Source organism: Ceratotherium simum, chromosome 10 (assembly GCF_057802395.1).
Source record: "Ceratotherium simum simum isolate JZ-2026a chromosome 10, ASM5780239v1, whole genome shotgun sequence".
Lineage (NCBI taxonomy): Eukaryota > Metazoa > Chordata > Mammalia > Perissodactyla > Rhinocerotidae > Ceratotherium > Ceratotherium simum.
In genome coordinates this window covers 866,177-889,381 of record NC_141909.1, presented here as the reverse complement: position 1 = coordinate 889,381, position 23,205 = coordinate 866,177, and the positions used below count along the sequence as shown (strand labels likewise).

Here is a 23,205-nt window from a genome sequence, read left to right as displayed (position 1 = left end):
AGACCGCAGGGTTCACAGACAGCGACCAGGTGAGTGTGTAATTGGAAATGTGAGCATACCTGAAATTTCACAATTTCTTGTGCTGCAAATGACTTCAAACTATTAATCTGCTTTCTAAGAAAGTAAAAGTTTTGGTTCTTTTTTTGTGAGAGGCTTCCTTTTTCATAAACTTCTAAAAGGAAGACTACCATGGTTTAGGTATTTCAAGGAATCTACCAAAATGAAATTATCAGAGGTGTGAACAAGACGTGTATCAAAGATACTCTCAGTGGCATTATTTTAAATAATGTCCTCAGTGCTTAATTAAAAAAAAAAAAAAAGGCCCTCTCCAAAAGAATTCAGAAGACATGGAGTTCACTGTGTTTGGTTTTCCAGTCTTCCCTTCAATCAGAAATAGATCAGACCCCAACCATTTCGAGGATTCAACAACAACAAAAAACAAAACAAACAAGAAAACCCCACCATACTACTTTACTGTACTCTATAAAAATGTAGCATCATAGAACATAAAACATCATTTTTTGCTGGCTTTTTATACCCTGTTCTTTTGCTGACAAACTACTTTTAGTCTTTAATGAGGTTATAATAGCAAAAAGAGAAGATTTTAAACACAGCATGTAGTAGGCAAGGACTCTAAATTGTACACAGTAGAAATGAGCTCTGATCTAAGCAGAAAAATAATGTGCTGACAGGACTTTGAGAAGCTCCCAGAATTTCCAAAAAGGATGCAGAATAAGGCTAGGACAACGGGTACAAGAGAGCAGCCAAAAACACACGACAAACCCAGACGAGTGAAGACCCTGGCGGTGCTGGCCCTTCATCACTGCTCCGAAATTCCAGAGGCCAGAAAGCACAGTTAGTAGGTGTTTTTATTTTTATACTTAAGGTTATTTGGTAATTTCTCATCAGAATGTTTAAGAGGAGAAGGAAATATTATAGAATTTCTCCAATTATGTCTGAACTTACATTCTACTTCACAGGAACAACCCATGCTCCAATAACATTTTCACATATTGGACCAATACCGCATGTCAACAAACGACTGTTGATGAACTAGGTCACAGTGACAGTATACGCAGACGCCAGATTCAACACTTCCTCTTTTCCACAGTGACCCTCAGTGGACAGCACTTCACCTCAGTGGAACTCTGCTGTTCAGACTCTTCCCCCATTTGGAACAGCAACAAACAAAAAATCCAAAAAGAGCCTGAATACCTAAACCAGATATCAGCAAATGGACTCTTTAGTAAAAGTAGATTTCTACCCCAAACAACAGAACAAAACCCCGAAAGTGGGCGGTGGCTCGGGGAGAAGAAGAGGGAGGACGGACCCCACCCGCCCGGGTCACGTGGCGCTGCGGTCACGTGCCTGGCGGGATCACGTGCCCGAAGCCAGGTCACTTGCGCCGCCGGGGAGGACGCCGCGCTCCGGGGAGCCCGGCCGCTTGCGCCCGCATGCTCTCGCGAGATCTGCGGGGTCACGTGACGGCGCGGGCGCGGCGCGGCCTCACGTGACGGGTGCCGCCGGTCGCGGGTCTCCTTCCTGCCGCGGGCGCCGAAGCGGCCGGGCCTCTCGACCGTGGGACCCGCCGCCCTCACGCCGGCCCCCGGCCCCCGCCCGCCCGCGGCCCAACCGCCCCAACGCGCCCGGCTCCCGCGCCCGCCTCGCGGCCCTCGCGCCCATGGCGGCTCCCGGCGGCGCCCGGCGGTCGCTGCTCCTGCTGCTGCTCGGTGAGGGCCGGCGCGGGTGGCGCGGCTGGGGGTGCTCCCGGGGGGCGGAGGTGGCGGGGTTGGGGGGATCCCGGGGAGCGGGGCGGCGGGGCTGGGGGGCTCACGGGGGCCGGGGGCGGCGGGAGCCGCAGGCCGGGGCGACCCGCCGGTCGTGCCCGCACCGGCCGAAGTCCGCGCGTGAGGTCCGGCGTGGAGCCCGCTGGCCGCTGCTTGGGGAGTCGCGTCTGGGTGCCCGGGGTGGACGAGGGGGGTCGAGGTGTCGAGTCGTGAACTCGTTTTCGGGTGTTAGGTGGGAAGTGACTCGGGTGGCTTGCTGATTTTGGACGGCTGTGGTGGTTCCTCAGTTTACGGCCAGGTTTAGCGCGAGGTCCAGGGGGCTGTGCAGCCCGCGGCGGCGGGACCTGCATGGTCACTGCGTCCTGCCGGGCGGGAGACCCCGCGGAGCTCTTTCCAGCACGGTGGTGCCCGGAGAGCAGGGCGGCGCGGTGATGCCGGCTTTTTGTAGTTTGCTTTAACTTTCGCCCCTTTCAGTGTGGCGTGGGGTGCTCGTGCGCGCGTTTGTGTTACTGGGAATCGACGTTTATGTTGGAATGCCCGACGGTTGTCTTCAGGAGTTGAGGAGAGCCCGTAGTGGACAAGGCGAGAGGTAGGACCGGCCTTGGGCGCACAGTGGCAGTGTTCATTTCCAGCGAGTCGTGGCGCGCGGCGCTGCCCCTCTTCTGTGTGCCCGTCCCTCTGGCTCCAGCTAGGTCTCCGTTAACGCGTTGGGGAGCGTCTGGCTCGCCACCAGTCCACCGAACTCATGGAAGCGGTCACTGGGCGCTCAGTATTGTATTGATTGAGGAATTTTGTCCTCAGTCATCTGTCCTGATAGTAAAGAGGAGTGGGTACTGTCCCTTAGACGAGAATCACTACGTGCTCCTTCCTGCCGTAGTGTTTTAAGGGTGTTGAGAGGCCTTTGGTGAATCTGACTCTATGCCACTTTTTCTCACTTCTCTCCCAAATAACGTGGGGTGATTTATCTAAGTGCCGGGATCTGTAATATGATACGGAAAACAACTGGTGGGAGTTCATGTGAGTTAAATAGACCTGGATACACGTTCCGTGCATACTTGCCCATGAATTCCTTAACCATCTCTGAGTCTCATCCTACTCTAAAATTATGTTATTGTGATTCAGTGGATCTTGGTTTCACTTGTTTGTTCTGCCTGTTGTGTAAAAATGTTCTTCGAGCTGTGTGAACAGCCACAAGGGATGACCTTATCGGTGCAGTGAACCCGAAGCCTTGCCCTCCGCTGGCAGGTGTAATTAGTTACAGGGAGGGTTGCTGGAACAAGATTTGTCATGTCAGAACGGCTGCATTGTTTTTTTAATAGAAGAGCTCACGAGCATTAATACTTTTCGTATTTTGTTTCATGTTTTAAAAACTCACCTTAAAAATGAAGAAAGAAATTCATGACTTCCCCACGTTGTGAAACCTTGGTGTTTTGTGCATATAATTAGCTTTTTAATGCCCATTCCATCATATCTTTTAAGTTTCGAGTTCACTTAAAATCCAACTTTTAAGAAAGATCTAACAGCTTGCATTTAGATCTATTTAGAATATTGTTTATCTTACTGCACGATTTCACCAAAAAATATCTTTTCTAAAAGTATTTCAAGCTTCTAAATTCCTAATTCCTCCTGCATTAATAGTTAGGAATTACTTAAAGCTTCTTTTGTGTTTGAATACTTGGTAGAAAGTATAGACAAGCGTGAACTGAAACTTTGATGTATAAGATAAAGTGTAATTGTGTAATGTGAGTCTTTAAACCATTGGTGTCAGCTAGGTGACCTCCTTCCCCTTTCCAAATGAAGAGCTGTCACTTAGGAAGTTTGAAAAGTTTTATACTAGTTAATGTTACCCTTGATTGTGGGAGTTTGTCAGTTGCTCAGATTGGCGACCAGATTCTTCACTACCCTTGAGGTCAAAATCTTTTGGGTCTGTAATTTTGATTTATGTTGTTAGACCCATCCCAGGCAGCATTAGTCCTCCTTTCTGTCTGCGTCCACAGGACCTGACTACATGTGTGCACAGCATGTGCTTTCACTAGAGCATCAGTGCAGCTGTGTTGTGATAACTTGTACACATGAATCTCCCTTCTTCATCCTACAGCCTGTCTTGTGCGCCTCTAGTGTAGGAGGGGCTCAGGACATACATTAAGAGACATGCAGTTTTACAGCTGTGGTCCCTAATGAAACACGCGTAGGTCAGCTTTTTAGAAATGTGCCTACTGGTGCCCTGCCTCTGGAGGTTGTGATTCACTATCTGGGATGGAACCTTGGCCTTTTTTTTTTTTCTTCCTTTAAATCTTTGTAGATGATTATGTATCGCTGGTTAAGAAAAAGAAGAAAAATACTGGATTTAGAAGAATCAAGCCAAGACAAACCAGAAATAATTTTTTTATAAAAATGTTAATAAAGAAATAAATTTATTGACTCATTCCTTCAGATAGCAATCTCTCTCATTTCAAAAGTGAGTGTTTCATAATTTGAACTGTATTCACTCACTCACCAAGTGCTGGAGAGAAAGGGTGGTTCAGATGTGGCACTCTGCAGCCAGCCCACGGCAGCGGAGATGGGCATGTGCTCTGAGTCAGCTAGCCAGGCTGATTTTAGGTCTGGCTCTGCACTCTCCCTAGCTGTGTGGCCTTGAGCAAGGCAACTTCTCTGTGCCTTAGTCTCCACATCTGAAAAAGGGGATCCTAGTAGTGTCTGCCTACTTAGGTTGTCATGATGATTTAGTTACCTGCAGAGTGCTTGGAGCGGTGCCTGGCAGAGAGCAAGTGCGTTATAAGAGCTTGTTGAATAAATAAAATGCTTACATTGTCAGGTACTGAGGATTCAGTGATGCACTTGATAGGTGAGGTCTGTGTACCACTGGATATTTAGATGATAACAGCTGACATTGGAGCCAGTGCTAATGCCCTGTACTAAATACTCTGCGTGCATTGGCTCTTCTGGTACCCTGACGAGCCTGAGGTGTGAGCACCCCCTCGATTTCACAGGTGCCTAAACCCAGGGCATGGCGGTTGCTGCTGGCCCAAGATCACACAGCTGGTAAGTGGTAGAGGAGTCTGTCATGGAACGAGATCTCTTACTCAGAAGCAGGCGTGCTTCCCAGAGCTGCACTTGTGTTAGAGGGTGGAAGTTCTACAAGGTGGAGTATTTTGAAGGAATAATCCAAAGTTACTCCTTTTTAAGAGCTCTGGAGAAGTGATGGAGTTCACATCTGAGCGCAGGACTGCTAGCGATTAGCAGTTGCCAGCAGGCCAGGGAGCTGGCTTTTGAGAGGGTCGCCCCTCAAATTACTGCAAACATTTTACCTAATTTGAGAAGGATTTTTTTTAACCAACTGCTACTGTTACAGAATTAAAAAAAAAAAATTCTGACCTTTAGCATACTTACATTTCTCTTACAATTTTATGTTCTTATGCTCTTGTAGATATTTTTCTCTTGACCAAAATTGGCTTCTGGGGGTAAGTTTCGTGTTTTAATAATTGAAAATTTCTGGGCTTCTCCAGAATACATGTGGGCATCTAGTGCTGCTAAAACTTATTTTAAATTTTAGTAATACTTCCTTGTTTTTCTTTGAAAGCTCAGACCCTCAGCCTATTGACTAAATGAAAAAATTGTATGATTGAAAAGTTGTTTAATCTGAAATGTTTCCTAATGAAGTGCTGTGAGTCAGTAGAAAGTTTTTTTTCATTGATGTTTTAATAGTTTATAATGCTGTGAAATTTTTGGTTGTACATTTTTGTCCGTCACCATATATATGTCTCCCTTTACCCCTTGTGCCCACTCCCTACCCCCATTGCCCCTGGTAACCACAATACAGTTTTCTCTGTCTGTGTGTTGGTTTATATTCCACATATGAGTGAGATCCTACAATGTTTGTCTTTCTGGCTTATTTCACTTAACATAATATCCTTCAGGCCCATCTGTGTTGTTGCAAATGGGACGATTTTGTCTTTTTAATGGCTGACTAGTATTCCGTTGTATATATACACCACATCTTCTTGATCCAATCATCAGTCGAAGGACACTTGGGTTGCTTCCAGTTCTTGGCTATGGTGAATAATGCTGCAGTGAATAGGGGTGCATAAGCCTCTTTGGATTGTTGATTTCAGGTTCGTTGGATAGATTCCCAGTAGTGGGATAGCTGGATCATAGGGTATTTCTATTTTTAATTCTTTGAGGAATCTCCATACCGTTTTCCATAGAGGCTGCACCAGTTTGCATTCCCACCAGCTGTGTATGTTTCTCCACATCCTCTCCAACATTTGTTGTTTTTTGTCTTGCTGATTATAGCCATTCTGATGGGCTTGAGGTGATATCTTAGTGTTGTTTTGATTGCATTTCCCTGATGATTAGTGATGTTGAGTGTCTTTTCATGTGCCTATTGGCCATCTGTGTATCTTCTTTGGAGAAGTGTCTGTTCATTTCCTCTGCCCGTTTTTTGACTGGGTTGTGTGTTTTTTTGTTCAGTTGTGTGAGTTCTTTATATATTATGGAGATTAACCCCTTGTCAGATATATGTTTTGCAAATATTTTCTCCCAGCTGGTGGATTGTCTGTTCATCTTGATTCTGGTTTCATTTGTCTTGCAGAAGCTCTTTAATCTGATAAAGTCCCACTTGCTTATTTTTTCTTTTTTTCTTTTTTTTCCTAGTCTGGGTAGGCATGTCATCTGAAAAGATTCCTTTATGACCAATGTCAAATAGTGTGTTGCCTATATTTTCTTCTATGAGTTTTATAGTTTCAGGTCTCACCTTCAGGTGTTTGATCCATTTTGAATTAATTTTTGTGAATGGTGATAGCAGATGGTCCACTTTCATTCTTTTGCAGGTGGCTGTTCAGTTTTCCCAACACCATTTATTTATTTGTTTATTTAATTTATTGATGTTTTAATGGTTTCTAACGTTGTGAAATTTTTGGGTTGTACATTTTTGTTTATCCATCACCATATATATGACTCCCTTCACCCCTTGTGCCCACCCCCCACCCCCACTGCCCCTGGTAACCACAGTCCAGTTTTCTCTGTCCATGCCCAACACCATTTATTGAAGAGACTTTCCTTTCTCCATTGTATGTTCTTAGCTCCTTTGTCGAAAATTAGCTGTCCGTATATGTGTGGTTTTATTTTTGGGCTTTCACTTCTGTTCCATTGATCTGTGTGTGTGTTTTTGTACCAGTAGCATGCTGTTTTGATTACTGTTGCTTTGTAGTATGTTTTGAAGTCAGGGATTGTGATGCCTCCAGCTTCGTTCTTTTTTCTTAGGATTGCTTTAGCTATTCGGGGTCTTTTGTTGCCCTATATGAATTTTAGTATTCTTTTTTCTATTTCCGTGAAGAATGTCATTGGGATTCTGATCGGGATTGCATTCAATCTGTAGATTACTTTAGGTAATATAGACATTTTAACTATGTTTATTCTTCCAATCCATACGCATGGGATATCTTTCCATTTCTTTATATCATCATCGATTTCTTTCAACAATGTCTTGTAGTTTTCATTGTATAGGTCTTTCACCTCCTTGATAAGATTTATTCCTAGATATTTTATTCTTTTTGATGCGATTGTAAATGGTATCTTTTTGAGCTCTCTTTCTGTTCGTTCGTTATTAGCATACAGAAATGCAACTGATTTTTGTAGATTGATTTTGTACCCTGCGACTTTGCTGTAGTTGTTGATTATTTCTAATAGTTTTCCAATGGATTCTTTAGGGTTTTCTATACATAAAATCATGTCATCTGCAAATAGTGAGAGTTTCACTTCTTCGTTGGCTATTTGGATTCCTTTTATTCCTTTTAGTAGAAAGTTTTTGTAATGATTTAGGGAACCGTTTTATAAAAGGGCAGCTTGGTAAGAACTGACCTGTGCTTGCTCCCATGGGAGGCAGCAACCTGCTGTGCCCCGGCAGATGTGATCACATGTGACCCTCCAGCAGCCGGGCCAGGGCCGGATGAGGGTGTCCCAGGCCTGAGGGAGTCTGTGCACAGTGCAGGCGGTGGCCCATGTACACCGTGAGCTGGGTCAATGTCCAGTGTCTCGCTGGCTTCAGTGCCCACGCTTGAACGCGCGCTTTTGCTTCTGCCTGCCCAACCTGCTTTTTTGCCTTGCTGGCCTCACTCCGCTGCTCTTGTACACTTACCCCATCCCTCTAGGAAGGCATGAGAACCATTTGTCTGTTTTTAAACACCTTTACTTTGTCACAAACGAGTTGTGGAATTTTCTCTGTTTTTAAAAACGGAATATTCGTTCATTGGAAGTGCTTTTAGTATAATTTGCGTGTTTGGGGGGGCATTAAAAATTTGCAAAGCAAAACACAAAAAATTGCACGGGTTTCCTTGTTTGCTATAGTTTACTTTTTTCTGATGTAGCAGCTTTTCTTTGTGAACGTAGATTTTGGTATTTCCTTTACCAGAGGCTAAAGGGAAGATAAGGAGGTTTCTGGCTCTAGGTCTGTCTGCTTTAGGCTTGAATAGTAGTTGGCTTTAAAGATTTTGTTTTGTGAAAGTCCCAAGGGTAAACTGAATTGGGTTCATTGGAGTCATTTACTTTGTCAAGGACAGAGTTTTTAGAATGAAAAATGAATTGAGTGTCCTCTGAGTATGCTGTCTTCCAAGTGTGCCTGAGTCGTATTTACACTTAGAGCCATCAGAGCCAGGGGTGTAAATGCTCCGTAAAAAGGTGTGCAAGAGCTTGTGGCAGCAGAGACAAGAGGGTGCATCGCTTCTGAGCATTAGAGTACGCAGTGGTGGCTGACAGCTGTTTGGCTTTAGAAGTAGCAAAAACACCTATCTTTGCCCATCTGTAAAAGGACAATGTACTAAAATGTGTGTCTTGTAAAATTACCTACTTGTCTACCATAGTGGTGAGATTACATTTGCTGCTAAACTGCTCTGTCAGGGCCAGGGGAGATGAAGAAGACGGCACTGGCCCTGAGAACTCACTCAAAGAGGAAGTGTGGGGCAGTGATGGCTCTCGAGCTGGAGGGACCCGTGAGAACTTCATCTGTCCCTTCCCTCTGGGATGTGGCAGCCCCACCTAGAGAGGTTGAGTGAAGTCCTAAGGTCACACAGCCAACTCCAGGTTCAATTGAAACACTGTTTTTTGAGGACCTTTCTGAAATTGGGCAAAGAGCTCAGACCTTTGAGTCCGTGGCCCTTCTTGCCACACCACCAGTCCATGAGAGGTAAAAACAGATCCAATTTAAATAGCAGTTTAGGACATAGTGAAAGATACCATGGATTTCTGTGGAAGGCCAGTGTTTAGGTTGAGTTGTGCCTGCAGAACCCCACCACCTCTCCCAGAGATTCCCTGAGGGTGCAGGGGTGACCCAGAAATTGATATGCAACTTCCTGATAAGTATTCTGAAGTAGAGCATTAAAGAGCTATTGACCAGATTGGAAAACTGGATGGGCTTAGAGTTAACATTTTCAGAATCATGTCCAGGAGGGACAGAAGACCCAGCTGAACCCAGCCTGAGTAATCTGCGTGTCTAGTTCTTTAGTGGTTTAAGAAGCACAATGTACTTAATAATCTAATAAAATCCATTATTGCTACAGCTGTGGACAACAGAAATATCCACTTGTATTTTCAAAAAGGGACTTGTTTATATCTGTCTTTCCTGGAGTTAGCAGGCCTTGTGCACGGTGCATCAGCAGTGTTTGTGGTGAAAGATGGCAATGGGACAGCTTGTATAATGGCCAACTTCTCCGCCACCTTCTTGACCAGCTATGATACCCAGAGTGGTTCTAAGGTAGGAAACAGCAGTGTGCTTCGTGTGTTGCTTGTGCATGTGTGTGAAAATTATTTAATCTTTGAAAAATGCTCGCACCTTAACACAGTTCTTTCATGTATGCGTCTTTCCTTCTAGGCTCATCATTACAGTGTGCCTGGATATTATTACTGCCTGTAACAGCCTATGCTCTTTATATACTGAAGCTGCAGTCATAATATACAAACCGTTTTGTGCCTTGCTTTCACTTTTTTATTATGAGCGTTTTTCTAGTTTTCTTCACGATTATCTTTTATAATCACAATGTAATACTTCATTATGTTAACCAACCTAATTTGTTAAATCACCTCCCTATTGGTAGTTGTTTTCTTATGTTTTTTTCCACACCCAATGTATAGCTCTGTGAATATAGCTTTTTTGATTTGTTGAATTTGCCTTAAATAAACTATTGTGCTCAGAGAATTGTATATAAACAGTTGTTTGATGTGCAGCGCTATAAGCATTGTACTAGTTTGATTAGAATGTCCCTTAGGGGGCCAGCCCGGTGGCGTAGTGGTTTAGTTTGCGCTTTTAGGCGGCCCGAGGTTTGCTGGTTCAGATCCTGGGTGCGGACTCACGCACCGCTTAGCAAGCCATGCTGTGGCGGCGTCCCACATAAAATGGAGGAAGAGGGGCACAAATGTTAGCCCAGGGCCAATCTTCCTCAGCAAAAAGAGGAGGATTGGCAGCAGATGTCAGCTCAGGGCTAGTTTTCGTCACCAAAAATAAAAAAGCCCCTTAGTTGTTTTGTTAAAAGAACTTTATACTTGAAGGCTTTTTGCATTTCCCTCGTTTCTAACGAATAAGCAGCATTTGTTTGTATGTCCTCTTCTGTTAGTTACCTGTTAGTGGACATTTCGCTTAGTCATTGTCTTGAACATTTGCTCTTTAAGTATATCCCTAAACCACATTTTATTGTCAGTTCTCTGTTGAAACCATCATTCTTCCTTGCCCACCTCCATGTCGACAGCACCATATCTTTTCGCTGCCGCTCACAGGGCAGCAGTGGGGCCCAGCATTGCTGGGAAGATCTGCAGTTCCTCTAAGTGCTCTAGACTTTTTGCCAGCTGCTCGGGCCTCATTCATTCACTCGTACTAGGCTTCATATAAATGTGGTCTCTGTCAAAACAGAAGAAAACTGGGAAGATTTTGTTCTGTAGAATATCTCAAATTATAAAGACTTGTCCAAGCACCTTTTATTTTAATTTCTACTTCACTTTTTTTGTTTGAATTTTTAAAATATTTTGTTATATATTAATTATGTTACACAAATGTGATCGTCCATATGCTGTTATGTGCCTTACTGTTTTACAAAGCACATCTTTGTCACCTCATGTAGTTCTGTCATTTTTTTAGGACCGCTTACCCATAGTTCATTTAGGCAGTCCAGTTTATTTTAATGGACATTAGGTTGTTTTCTAGTTGTTTGTTTGGCTTGTAATAGTAAATTTAAACATTTCTGCAATAAAAACCTTCTTCTCTTTGTTTAAAGAGACATTCTTTAAACAGACATTTCTATAACTAACAAGTAGTAATAGCTTTTTTCAAATATAAATACACAGCTCATTTTGAAGCCCATTATACTTATTTCAGTTTACTAAGATAACTTTAGTTTTAATTCCATTGTAAATTGAAATTATATTAATAAAGAATATTTATATGAATAATTGTCATCTTTGTTTTATACTTGAATTACTTTTTGGTCTATTTATTACTGACATGTAATACTGATTTTTTTTTGTATTTTTTTATGTCTATTAAAAATGAATATCTTAACAATGATATCTGAGATGGCACTGAGGTCTTAGTTTGTATCAGACTCACAGAAGAGCTTTCTTTGGTGTTTCTGAATCCTTTAATAGCCTACATTCTAACTGGGTTCTGCTGTCATTGTGTTTGTTCTAGAATGCGACCTTTGACCTGCCGTCTAATGCAGAAGTGTTAAATAGCAGCTCTTGTGGTAAAGAGAATGCTTCTGATCCCAGTCTTGTGATTGCTTTTGGAAGAGGACATACACTGACCCTCAACTTCGCAAGAAATGCCACACGTTACAGGGTCCAGCTGATGCGTTTTGTTTACAACTTGTCAGACGCACAGATTTTCCCCAATGCAAGCTCCAAGGGTACGAACCAAAACTCACCAATTATGAAGGGAAGAAAATTGGGTTGGGGGAGTGTCTGAAATTACTTTTCACTAAGTACCTCAAGTGGTGAAAAATGTTTTGTTTTTTTTTTAAATATAGACATCAAGACTGTGGAAGCCATAACTGACATCAAGGCAGACATAAATAAAAAATACAGGTGTGTAAGCAGCAACGAGATCCACATGAGTAACGTAACTGTCACGCTTCATGATGCCACCATCCAGGCGTACCTTTCGAACAATAGCTTCAGCAAGGAAGGTAAGAGACTGCTACCCTTTGGCCTGGTGCCGTCAGTCAGACTCACAGGTACAGAAGTCGCTTTGTGCCCGGGTGCCTGAGGGATGTGTGTGTGAAGGAGCATCCGTACAGCCCCCAACTGAGCCAGTGGCTTGCATCTCTGGGGTGCTGTCCACCTAACCTTTTCTCTTTAGAGAAGGTGACCTCTTTAGATGAGGGTGGACAAATATTGGTTAAAAAAGGTGAAAGGGCAAAGCAATTGAAACCTTCTCTGTGTCTTCCCTTGTTAGCTAATGGGGTCACGGTCACAGGATCTCTTCTGGCTGAAGCCAGTTGTCTTTACACAGAGACCTAGTCTGACCTCAGTCCAGCTCAGGCAGGCCCAGGGGCAGGTGGTGGAAGGACCAGGAGTGCCTTTCCGGGACGTCATTGTCTCCCAGGTTGTGCCTGCTGACCGAGCTCCACCAGTGGACTCTGGGGTCCGACAGGCAGAGCTCTAAGCTCCTCCCAGCTCTGTGGTCTTGGGGGTTCGTCAACCTCTGGTTACTTCACTTGCAAAATAAGGGTAATAACCTGGCTCAGAAGCTTGTTAAGATTGAAAAGGAGGTTTATGCAAAGTGCTTATCTCAGTGCCTGGCCTGGAGTAAGGACTGAGTAGTGCTGTCATTTTACTCTGACTTGAAAACGTTCTCTTTCCAAATCCTGCCTGTCAGCTCATAGATGACTGTCCGTTTTCTGAAAGGTAAGGGCTTTGGGCGAGTTGTCCCTGCAGCACAGAGTGTGTGTTAGAGGCAGCAGCTCCTTCCAGGCTTCAGACCCGCACTGGTGGGCCTCTGGTTTGCGGTGTTCCCCAGCAGTCTTGCTTGAAGGCTCACAGTGACTGTTGGAGAGTGCTCAGAGACGTGTGTGCTCCTAGCAGGGCCAGCAGTCGCCTGTGGCCAGATTCAGCCCACCTCTGGTTTTTGTATGGCCTGTAAGCTAAGAATGGGTTTTATGCTAAAATTTAAGCTTAAAAAAAATCAAAAGAACATCTCATGACACTTGAAAATTATATGCAATTGAAGTTTTAGTGCCCATAACTCAAGTTTTATTAGAACACAGCTGTGGTCATTCACTCCCCTGTTTCTGTGGCTGCTTTCATGTTCCCAGGGGCAGAGCTGAGTTGGGACAGACACTGGACAGCTGCAGAGTCTAAAATGTTTATTGTCTGGCCCTTTACAGAGGAAATTTGCTGACCCCTGACCTAATGGGAAGACTGTTAGTGACAGAGCTAGGACTGAAGGAAACCCTGTGTAACTGGGAGAAATAGAACCAGCAGCAGCAGTACAGGACTAGAGGTGGAGGTCAGAGTGAGCTGGAGCAGTGGGCTCGACTTGCCCACCACGCAGCCTCTTTTGGGGTGGAGGGTCGGGTGAGCATGCATCTTCACCAGGAAGGGCTGACAGGAGGCGAGGACTGCTCCCCTGGGGCTGGCGTGAGCCGTGTGGGTGAGGGCAGCAGGTCCAGGTGTGTGTGGCTCACACAGCTGCTGCCTCAGGCAGGTGAAAGGTGACTTTAGTTAGAGTAGGTAACCGAGCGGGGGCTAGAGTAACAAGGCAAATACTTCGAGTAATTACAAATTTGTTCTCCATTACACATCTCCACATAGCTGGCTTTCATACCTAGCAGAACACATCTGGGTTGCGTCAGTCTTCTCTCTCAGGCCTCAAGAGCAGAAGGAAAAAGCAGAAACTGTCCGAAGGTCTTAGAAAATGATAGTGTCTCTGGTTTGGTGACTCAGTGCAGTGACATCACTGCCAGCTGGACCTAAACATGGCGATAGAACGTGGCTCCTCCCCTTTAGGACTTGTTTCCTTCTGCTTTGGAGGCTTCTGAACATAGATGAGATGACCTGGACTCCCTAAGGGCATGGTGCTTTGAAGAGAGGTGCCACGTTGTCCGTGTCATGAGGGCGCTGGGGCCCTGTGATGGGGGCTGCCTTTTCTAGTTTAAGGACAGATGTGATGATATAGAGAGGCTAATTGTGTTCTTAAGGTTAATCAGTTACTTTGTTTTTTAAACACAGTCATCCCTTGGTATCCTCAGGGGATTGGTTCCAGGACCCCTGCCGATACCTGAGTCCACAGATGCTCAGGTCCCTTAGTGGGCCCCCCATGTCCACGGTTCCACATCCGCGGATCATAAATTCTGCACACTCCTCAGATGTGGCACCGGTGGACATGGAGGGCTGACCATGGACTTTATTGTTTAGAGGAGTTTTGGATTCATCACAGCAGAGTTGAATAGCAAGTCAGAGATTCCCCACATTTCCCCTGTCCCCGCACACGCATGGTGTCCTCACTATCAACATTTCGCACGTTCATTCCTTTTCTAATGGAGGACATGTGCTCGTGATTCCAGGTTTCCACCTGGTACGCATTTGAGGCTGTCCTCACCCGTGAGCCCCAGCCGCTGGCCGCCCCCCAGACATGCTCTTATCCCACTTAGGGTTACCTGGGGTTTGGCCTTCCCGCCTGGGAGTCGTCAGTTATTTGGAGCTTGTGGGCAACCCCTCCGTCTGTGCTGAGCTCACCACCCGACCTGGTCTCATGTTCCGTGGTTGTCCCTGGTCATCAAAGCTTGTTCAGTTTTATGTTAAATGTGCCTGTGCAGGTATGTATGTACTTTGGAAAAGAAATTGTGCTTCTTTTTCAAAGACACTACCATACTGTCTTAGTAAATTCTCCTGGGAAGAGGAGAGTTAAGAAGCATTCTGAAGATATGTCTTGTAGAAGCTGGAATGTCCTCTCATTGTAGGCCGGGAGGGCTGGGTGAAGTTGTGGGCCCACCTGCAGACTCTTCACTGGAAAGGAGTCCCCGTGGGGCTTGTGGAACTCATCTCATTATTAAGTCACATCCTCTATAGTAATCCCTTATCAGTGTGGGGCTCTAGTGCTGAGAAAACAGGAAGTAAGCAAAACAAAACAATCCCAAAGGCCCCGAGTTGGCAGGGCCCTTTCGAGTCTTGTTTGCTAACCCTTATGCCTCTCCCCTTGACTGTTGCTCCCACCCCCTCTCTCACACAACCCATGACTTCTTGCTCAACACACTTTTATGGGATTTGGTCCTCTGGTGGCCTGGGTCCTGGGAACAGTGATTAGAGGAGCTCTTGGGCCAGCCGCTGGCAGGCAGCTGCTCAAGGTGGAGGTGCAAGAGAGGAGGAGTTGGGGCCTCGGATCTCTGGTACTGGCAGACACTCCGTAAGTAAGAGGCTGTGCTGTACAACAGAATATAATAATTGATAACATGATCTGAATCGTTTTTTAAGGCTCAACCCTAGTGTATTGCACAGTTGCTCAGCTCGCCGTGAAGGTGACTCAAGTGTGGTCTGGGAGAGCCTGACCAGTGGCGTTTTGTGACAACACTCTTTGTCTGTTCTTGGTGTCCTGTTGGGTGTTTTTTGATAGTGATTGCTGTTAATATTACTTTTCAAAGAAAGGGACCAGTATCTTCCCTGTGAGTAGGGGATTTGGCATAACTGACCACATACACTACCACGACAGTGTGCGTCACTTAAAAATATTTGATGTCCATTAAAATTGAGCCATTTCTTTTTTTGTGTGTGTGAGGAAGATCAGCCCTGAGCTAACATCCATGCCAATCCTCCTCTTTTTGCTGAGGAAGACCGGCCATGAGCTAACATCTATTGCCAGTCCTCCTCCTTTTTTTTTCCCCCAAAGCCCCAGTAGATAGTTGTATGTCATAGTTGCACATCCTTCTAGTTGCTGTATGTGGGACGCGGCCTCAGCATGGCCGGAGAAGCGGTGCGTTGGTGTGCGCCCGGGATCCGAACCCGGGCCGCCAGTAGCGGAGCGCACGCACTTAACCTAAGCCACGGGGCCGGCCCGAGCTATTTCTTTTATCTCCTTTTGTACCTGTTTCATTCCTTTGGTTATTAGGCACTTAAAACTTAATTTTTTCCTGTCTGTTAACTAAATTGAAAGCTTCTTCAGGATAAAGATACCTTATCAAATATGATGAGTATATTTTTATATCCTCCTAGTCTGTTCTCCTCGTGGGTTCTTAATAAATTGTTGAATGAACACGTTTCCAGTAAATCAGTAAATTTTTGGTCATAAAAGCCACGTAAAGCTTGTATTTGATGGACTGCAGGTTCAGCATGTTAGAGTAGGCTTCTGGGGCCTTACTTATCAGTAATGTGGTAGTGGCCTTGACCAGAAAGCCCCCGTTCACCTTGCCATCTCATATGCATCATCCTGAGAAGCCTCAGGTTCTTACAGATTTTATTTTAAAAGGGAATAAAGCACAAGTCAAGGCTGACCTAACTTTCCTGTGAGTTTTGTTGATGAAGATAAGTTCTGAAGAAAACAGGTATCTTCTTTCCCGAAGGTCTGTGAAGTGGGGCAGATGGTTATCATTCTGGAATGGTCTGAGTGTAGCTCTGCCTGGAGGCTGGAGTGAATCAGGTCAGGTGGTCTCACTCTGTGTCCATCAGAAATGGATTTCCAGCCCCAGGCCCACGCTGCGTTAATGCGTTTTGGGGTGAGGCCCAGGCAGGCATCTGGGTTTAGTTGGCTCACCAGAGGACTCGGATTGGTTAATCTTTTTATCTTTAAGATTTGATACGTGGGTGCTTGTCAACTCTCACAACTGTTAGAAGTTCAAAACAGAAACTACTTTTAAATATAGTTCATCAGGGCTGGCCCGGTGGCTTAGCGGTTGAGTGCACGCGCTCCGCTGCTGGCGGCCCGGGTTCGGATCCCGGGTGTGCACCGACGCACCGCTTCTCCGGCCATGCTGAGGCCGCGTCCCACATACAGCAACTAGAGGGATATGCAGCTATGACATACAACTATCTGCTGGGGCTTTGGGGGAAAAAATAAATAAAATAAAATCTTTAAATATAGTTCATCATATAACTTACTTCCTACCCAATTTGGCAATATCTCTTTTTCATTCCTTAGGAACCAGAGTCTCGCTCCTAGTCTAGCTTAAATTGAAGGAATTGATGCTAAAACATCTCTTTCTATTTGAGATTCTTACTAATTGCAGTGTGCAGGTTTATTTGAGTATCTACTGCTGCTGGGAGATCATTTGGGGCTTTTGGGGCATATAAGCTTTTCAAAATTGTGAGAAGAGCAACTGGAAGGATACGCAGCCCTGTGGTCTCCTCTCCCGTTGTTTCCTTTGTGGAGAAGACTAAGGGTGATCCTGTAGCAACCCCTGGGTCCCCTGGTCTTCCCAGAGGCCATCCCTGGGGGTATAGCACTTTGCCTACTTCAGCGTGTTGTATTTGTGATTATCTCCACGTGGGTTGTGAGCCCTCTACAGGAAGGACTTCAGTGTTTGTAGTAGGTAACAGTCTGGTTAGAGTGTGGATTTTGTGTTTATAAGTAAGATAGAAGGAAAAGGGCGTTTTATCCATGCAGATTTCCCAAGTCCTGCACTTTTCTGAATAGCATTGAGACCTGATGGTATGTTATTCATGTTTCCAAGTTGACATTTTGTAACCTGCTTTATGAAAACGGTGGATCTTACCTTGAAAATGATTGTCAGATCAGTGTAGGTCACTCTTTCACATGTGTGTTGTTAGGGTGAGAAAAACAACTTTGTTTTTCTGAGTTGCTGCCCAGGCATTTTACAGTATGACAGCCCTGCTCACACCCAGAGTCTGGACACTTGGGTAAGGACCTGAGCTTAGGATTTCCACTGTAAGTTCCTGCTTTGCCTTTTCCGGGGCACCTTTTAAAATAACCACTTAAGAGTTAAGCCTGTGAAAAGTTAGTGCCCTTCACCCCAACCACCTTATAAGTAATAGGTGCTTGCTACCCTGCTCTCGTAACCTGGTATGGGGGACTGCCCTTCCCCCGGCTCATTGCCCGCCCCCCTGCTTCTGGGATCTGTAAGGAATAGATCTTGTGACTCTGCTTTCTTTGTGTGAGTGTATTAAAACTGCACCTTCAATTGCAGTGACCCCATAGGTTTCATCTTCCCTGTGTGGGAGCTTGGATGCTGAGAGGTGTGTGAGGTGGCTTGTGCCCCCTCATTCAGCAGGTCATAATCTGCATGTTCCTCATTCAGTCCACCAGCTCTGGCTTCTCAACACAGTTTGTGGCCAGAATTCGGAGACTGGCCTGTTCTCTGTTTTGTTTTAACGTGGTTTTGCACATTTGATTGTTATGTTCCCTAACAATTTATAAAGTGATGGTGAAGCTACTTTTACAAGTACAGCTGTAACGTCACCGTGTGGCTTAGCTCCCGGGTGAGAGGCAGATGGTGTTGGCCAGCTCACTGTAGGTTGGGACATCTGTGGCGGTGTTTGACTTGCCTTCATCAGCCCAAGGTTAAATTCACTTCACAGAGGTGGGTATTTTTTTTTTGCCATCTTTATCCTCGATCTAGAAAGGCATTTTACTCTACAAGATTGCATAGTGTGAAGGTGTTAAATTACCCCTGTGTTGTAGTCCTGTGGGGGAAGTTTCTCGTCTCTCCTCCTCTGACTAGATGGAATATGGAGGCAGAATCAGCAACTGAAAAGGAGTTAAAAGTAAAAGTTTGATTTTAGCTTGGAATAAGAAGGGAACAGGTAGTTGGTAAAGTTACAGCAAATCCCCGGTGGGCTCCCCACACTGGATATTTTGGCCAGCTTCCCCTGGCTCAGCGTGGCAGAAATGTGGAAAGAGGGAATTGGATGGAAATTGTGATTCGAAACTTTGTGATTCTAAACATTCTAAATGATTCTAAACTTCTTGATTGTCCACAGAAACAAGGTGGTAAATGAACCTAATTTTGGGGTGGGCGGTATCCTAGAAGTGCTATATATCTTGCTGTTTTAAATGGTTAAGTAATCTGTCATCTTCATGGGAGGCATCCATCTATCCTGTCTGCTGCTGTAGAAAGTTTTTGGTTGTCATTCTCCTTTACTTTGATTTTCACAATAAACTTTTGTTGTAAACTCTCACGGTGGATCAAATTCTGAGGGACAGAATAACATTCAAACTCCTCAGCATGTCTTCTGGGGGTGCCATGTGTCCTCTCCCCACCCCCCCCCGTGTGTCCTCTCCCCACCCCCCCCCGTGTGTCCTCTCCCCACCCCCCCGTGTGTCCTCTCCCCACACACCCCCCCGTGTGCACTCTCCCCACACACCCCCGTGTAGCTTCTCCCCACACCTCCTCCGTGTGTCCTCTCCCCACACCCCGTGTCCTCTCCCCACACTCCCCCGTGTGTCCTCTCTCCACATCCCCCGCCGTGTGTCCTCTCCCCACACCTCCTCCATGTGTCCTCTCCCCACACACCCCGTGTGCGCTCTCCCCCCGACCCCTCCCCCCCACATCGTCACCCTCAGCCGGCTCTGTGCGTCACTGGCACCACCTGCTCTGGGTTGTCTGTAATGATTTGCTCCTGTCCTGTACTTCCGGAACGGTGTTAGCATATGACATTCTTGGGAGAATTGAGAAGTCACGTTCTGCGGGGCTTTTTGAGAAAGTCTGATGGGGTCTGCACTGAACTCGGGGTGGCCGTAGTTCCTGGCGGTTCTAGGGAACCAGTACTTTGCCGGCCGTCCTGTGAGAGTGCGATTCATCCCCACTTGTCCCTCCAGAGACGCGCTGTGAGCAAGACGAACCTTCCCCGACACCAGCGCCGACGGCGCCCCCCCACCCTTCGCCATCGCCTGAGAGCCCCTCAGTGCGCAAGTACAACGTGAGCGGCACCAACGGGACCTGTCTGCTTGCCAGCATGGGGCTGCAGCTGAACATCACCTACGAGAGGAAGGACAACACGGTAGGCTCGGCTCTGAGGAGCCCTTTCTCTGTGCGCGTTGGCTTGTTGGTGCACGTGAGCATCGGGATCAGTGCGTGTGCAGCCTCTTAGGTAAAAATCGTAGGGAGCAGGTCAGTGTGCCTGTGTCCGTCAGGCACACCCAGCCATCCACACACTCCAGTGCTTTTCTCTGAAACAGCAGAATCGAGGTGATGTGACAGAGCCTGTCGTGTGGCCCACAAAGCCTACAATGTGTGTTGTTTGGCACTTTAAGGGACAGGTTTGTTGACCTTTGAGAGAACATTAAATTTTACTTAAACTGTTACCACTCAAACATTTAAGTGTCATTTTTATACTTTCCCTTGGAATTCATATTTCTCCCTAATGATGACAAAGTCTGTGGGGCTGTGCGGTAACTTGCTTGTGATGATGTGAAGTCGGGAGACGGGGTCAGAAGGGGCTGGGATCTGCACCTTCCTACAGGTACGCCTCGTTCTGAGAGTAGCAACCAGAAGTAGCAGGAAAAGTTGTTTTGGAATCCAGAAATCTGCACTAGTGTAAACTTCTAATGTTTTCCTTTTGGGTTTGGTCAAAATGAAATGTGGCTTTGATGTTACTGTTTTAGGATTGCTTTTGTTTTTTCAGAAGTGGGGAGGACTTGGTATGACATGGAATGGTAACTTGTTTCTGTTGCTTACTTAGACTGTGAGAAGAGTATTCAATGTCAACCCAAATAAGACCCATGTCAGTGGGAGCTGCACCGCCCAGCTGGTGACCCTGGAGCTCCGGGGCGAGGATATCATTCTCCTTTCCTTCAAGTTTGGAATGGTGAGGGTCCATGTTCCTTTGTCACTTGGGGCTTCAGTGTCAGCCCCGCCTGGCTTTGTAGCGTGCGTCTCACTTGGGTTTTCTTTCTACTGTGTTTTCTCACGTGCCGGGTGCCGCCTGGCTACAGCGGCTGAGCTGAGCACAGGCGCACAAGCCAGGGTGAAGACGGGGCACAGGTCCTGAAGCAACGGCTCTGCCTTAGGCAGGAGGAGTCTTCCCTTTGCCTTCCTCCTCTGTTGGTCTTTCGGGCCCTCTGCCCCCACGCCTTGTCTGTCAGCAAGTGCCTCCATTCATTTATTCATATGTCAGGGGGTGCCTGTTGTGTGCCCGGCAGCTGTGGCTGCCCAGAGGAAGGGGCAACTTCAGGTTGGGCACTCAGCTTGGCCTCCTGCCTCAGACGCGCTCCTCGCCCCTTGACTGAGGAGCAGCATCTCTGCATCCTGTACCTTCTTGTTTTCATACCTGCCTGGGCAGAATCATATGTAACGCTACCAAAATAATACGGGAAGAATGGGAATGCTGCTCAGGAATATTTGTAATACACTGTGCAAATGAACTGATTAACAGTTGGGTTTCTCCTAATAAAGTTTAACTTTCCTAAAAAGGGCAGCAAACATTTGGAAAAAGTTTACTTTTTTAGAATGCAGCTCCTTCAATCCTTAATTTAATAGAGAATCTGATTATGTGAAATGGTCTGGAAGGAACTAATCAAAATTTGTATTCTTGAGATTTGTATGATGCCTTTACAGACAGGATACTCTGTAGTTTCATTCTAAAGCTAGAATGGGAGGTCAGATTTATTACCAAATGAGCCTTCAAGTTTGATGGTAAAAACGTGAGTGGTTATAAGGATTATCTTCTTCTCTTTAAGAATGCAACTTCTAGCCGGTTTTTCCTCCAAGAAATCCAGTTGAATATGACTCTTCCTGACACCAGAGGTAAGACCCCCACAATTCATGTGCCCCTCCAGGTGCTCTGGGGCACTCACTCTCACGTGCCTTTGCAGGGCCCACCTTCGAGGCTGCCAACAGTTCACTGAGGGCACTTCAGGCCACGGTCGGGAATTCCTACAAGTGTAACGCTGAGGAGCGCCTGCGGGTCTCGGACGCCCTTTACGTCAACATCTTCAAAGTGTGGGTCCAGGCTTTCCAGGTGGAAGGTGACAAGTTTGGGTCTGGTGAGTAGCATCGAGGGCGGTGTCTCAGACTTGCATGGGGTCCAACAGGCTGTGGGTCTGTTTGGATATTTAGCAGCTTCTGTGTGGCAAGGCAGGGCTGGGAGCCCCGTTTCCCAGTCTAAGATTTTTAGAGCAAATGCTCTTCCTGTGTCACTTCACTTTTGAAAGGCCCGGCATATCTTACAGATGTAAACACGTCACCATTTGAGCATAGGTAGTTGTTTCAAGAAATAGTGTGGCTCTTCCCCCTGTGAAAGCGGTTAGTGTTCCAGAAGGGCCCAGGATTAGGTTAGACTGACCACGTCTGTAATTTCCCAGCCTTGTGGAAAGCCCTGCCTCTATAGGGGCTTCTCCAAGTGATAGTGGATTGGAATTGGAGGCCCCTCCTTGGTTTAATCTTCCCCTGCTGGGCTGTGAGAAGAGAGGGAGGCGACAGAGGCCTGTCTGCAGGGTCTGCATGGTGACAGCCTATGTGAGCACAGGTCTGTCTGTCTCCACAGTGGAGGAATGTCAGCTCGACGAGAACAACATGCTGATCCCCATCGCCGTGGGCGGAGCCCTGGCAGGGCTGGTCCTCATTGTCCTCATCGCCTACCTCATCGGCAGAAAGAGGAGCCATGCCGGCTACCAGACGATTTAGCACTGCAGCGCCACGCGGACCTGCAGCAGCTGCAGGGCCACCGTTCATTTCTCTGAGCTTAGATGGGTGTTGAGGGAGGCACACTTTGCTGCAAACTGATTTTCAAATCTGCTTTATCAAATGTGAAGTTCATCTTGCGACATTTACTATGCACAAAAGAGTAACTATTGAAATGACGGTGTTAATTTTGCTAACTGGGTTAAATATTTTGCTAACTGGTTAAACGTTAATATTTACCAAAGTAGAACTCTAAGAGGGGGTGGGTAAGAGTGCTTTTCTGGAGGGCACTGGCTCCATGTAATTTGGCTTTTTAAGATTGTGGTGTTTGGTCTCTTCACTCTTGACTCAGATTTAAGCCTTACAAAGGGAGAGTCTCTGGTCTTAACACGTACGGCTGGTGAAGGCTGGCTGTTAGGCTGACATGCTTAAGAAATTAGTAGAGAAAGTCGTAAAACAGAAGTACTCCAAAAGATGAAAATCTGGAATGCTTAAGTTAAGCTTTAGAAGCCAGGACAGGCCCGGCCCCCAAGGGCTGTGCAGCTCAACCCTCGAGCATCAAAGCTACTGGCGTCTGCCACTCAAGAGCTGGCGCTTTTTTAAATAGAAAACTGGGTGTTATTTTTATTTACTTCTTTTGTCAAGTGATCTTCAGTCTTCTGTGTGAGGTTCAGGTGACCCTGCGTCTGCACTTGTGGACAGTGATGGGTCTCATTCTCTGGTTTATCCACTTGCAGCTCGGCGGGTTGGGCACTGAGGACCCTTCGTGTGCGCGATGTCGTAACAGTGCTAATAAAGCGTCTCTTTCTCTCTCTGTCTGGACCTAGCCCTTTTGTCCACTCGTGGTGAGCGGTTGCGATGTGATGAAG

The 23,205-nt window shown here is 46.1% G+C and overlaps 1 protein-coding gene across 2 annotated transcripts; it reads left to right on the top strand.

The window, feature by feature from the left end:
* Nucleotides 1-1,563: 1,563 nt before the first annotated feature.
* LAMP1 (lysosome associated membrane protein 1) lies at nt 1,564-23,150 on the top strand. Of its 2 annotated transcripts, none has more exons than XM_087435814.1 (9): nt 1,564-1,730; nt 9,413-9,534; nt 11,458-11,674; nt 11,795-11,953; nt 19,534-19,715; nt 20,397-20,522; nt 21,394-21,460; nt 21,529-21,699; nt 22,200-23,150. In XM_087435814.1, exons 1-9 carry the CDS (start codon nt 1,682-1,684, stop codon nt 22,337-22,339), a joined length of 1,233 nt encoding a protein of 410 aa, XP_087291940.1. In that variant the 5' UTR covers nt 1,564-1,681; the 3' UTR covers nt 22,340-23,150. The 2 variants fall into 2 exon arrangements, with proteins under 2 accessions (XP_087291940.1, XP_087291939.1); XM_087435813.1 differs by having other exon boundaries at nt 1,571-1,730; nt 9,380-9,534.
* The last annotated feature ends 55 nt before the right edge of the window (nt 23,151-23,205 follow it).

Bases quoted from the DNA above. Each gene is read 5' to 3' on its own strand.
- LAMP1 (XM_087435813.1), top strand. From the start codon at position 1,682: ATGGCGGCTCCCGGCGGCGCCCGGCGGTCGCTGCTCCTGCTGCTGCTC. The intron at 11,954-19,533 runs GTAAGAGACTGC...TTGTCCCTCCAG, and splicing joins CAATAGCTTCAGCAAGGAAG to AGACGCGCTGTGAGCAAGAC. The intron at 21,700-22,199 runs GTGAGTAGCATC...CTGTCTCCACAG, and splicing joins AGGTGACAAGTTTGGGTCTG to TGGAGGAATGTCAGCTCGAC.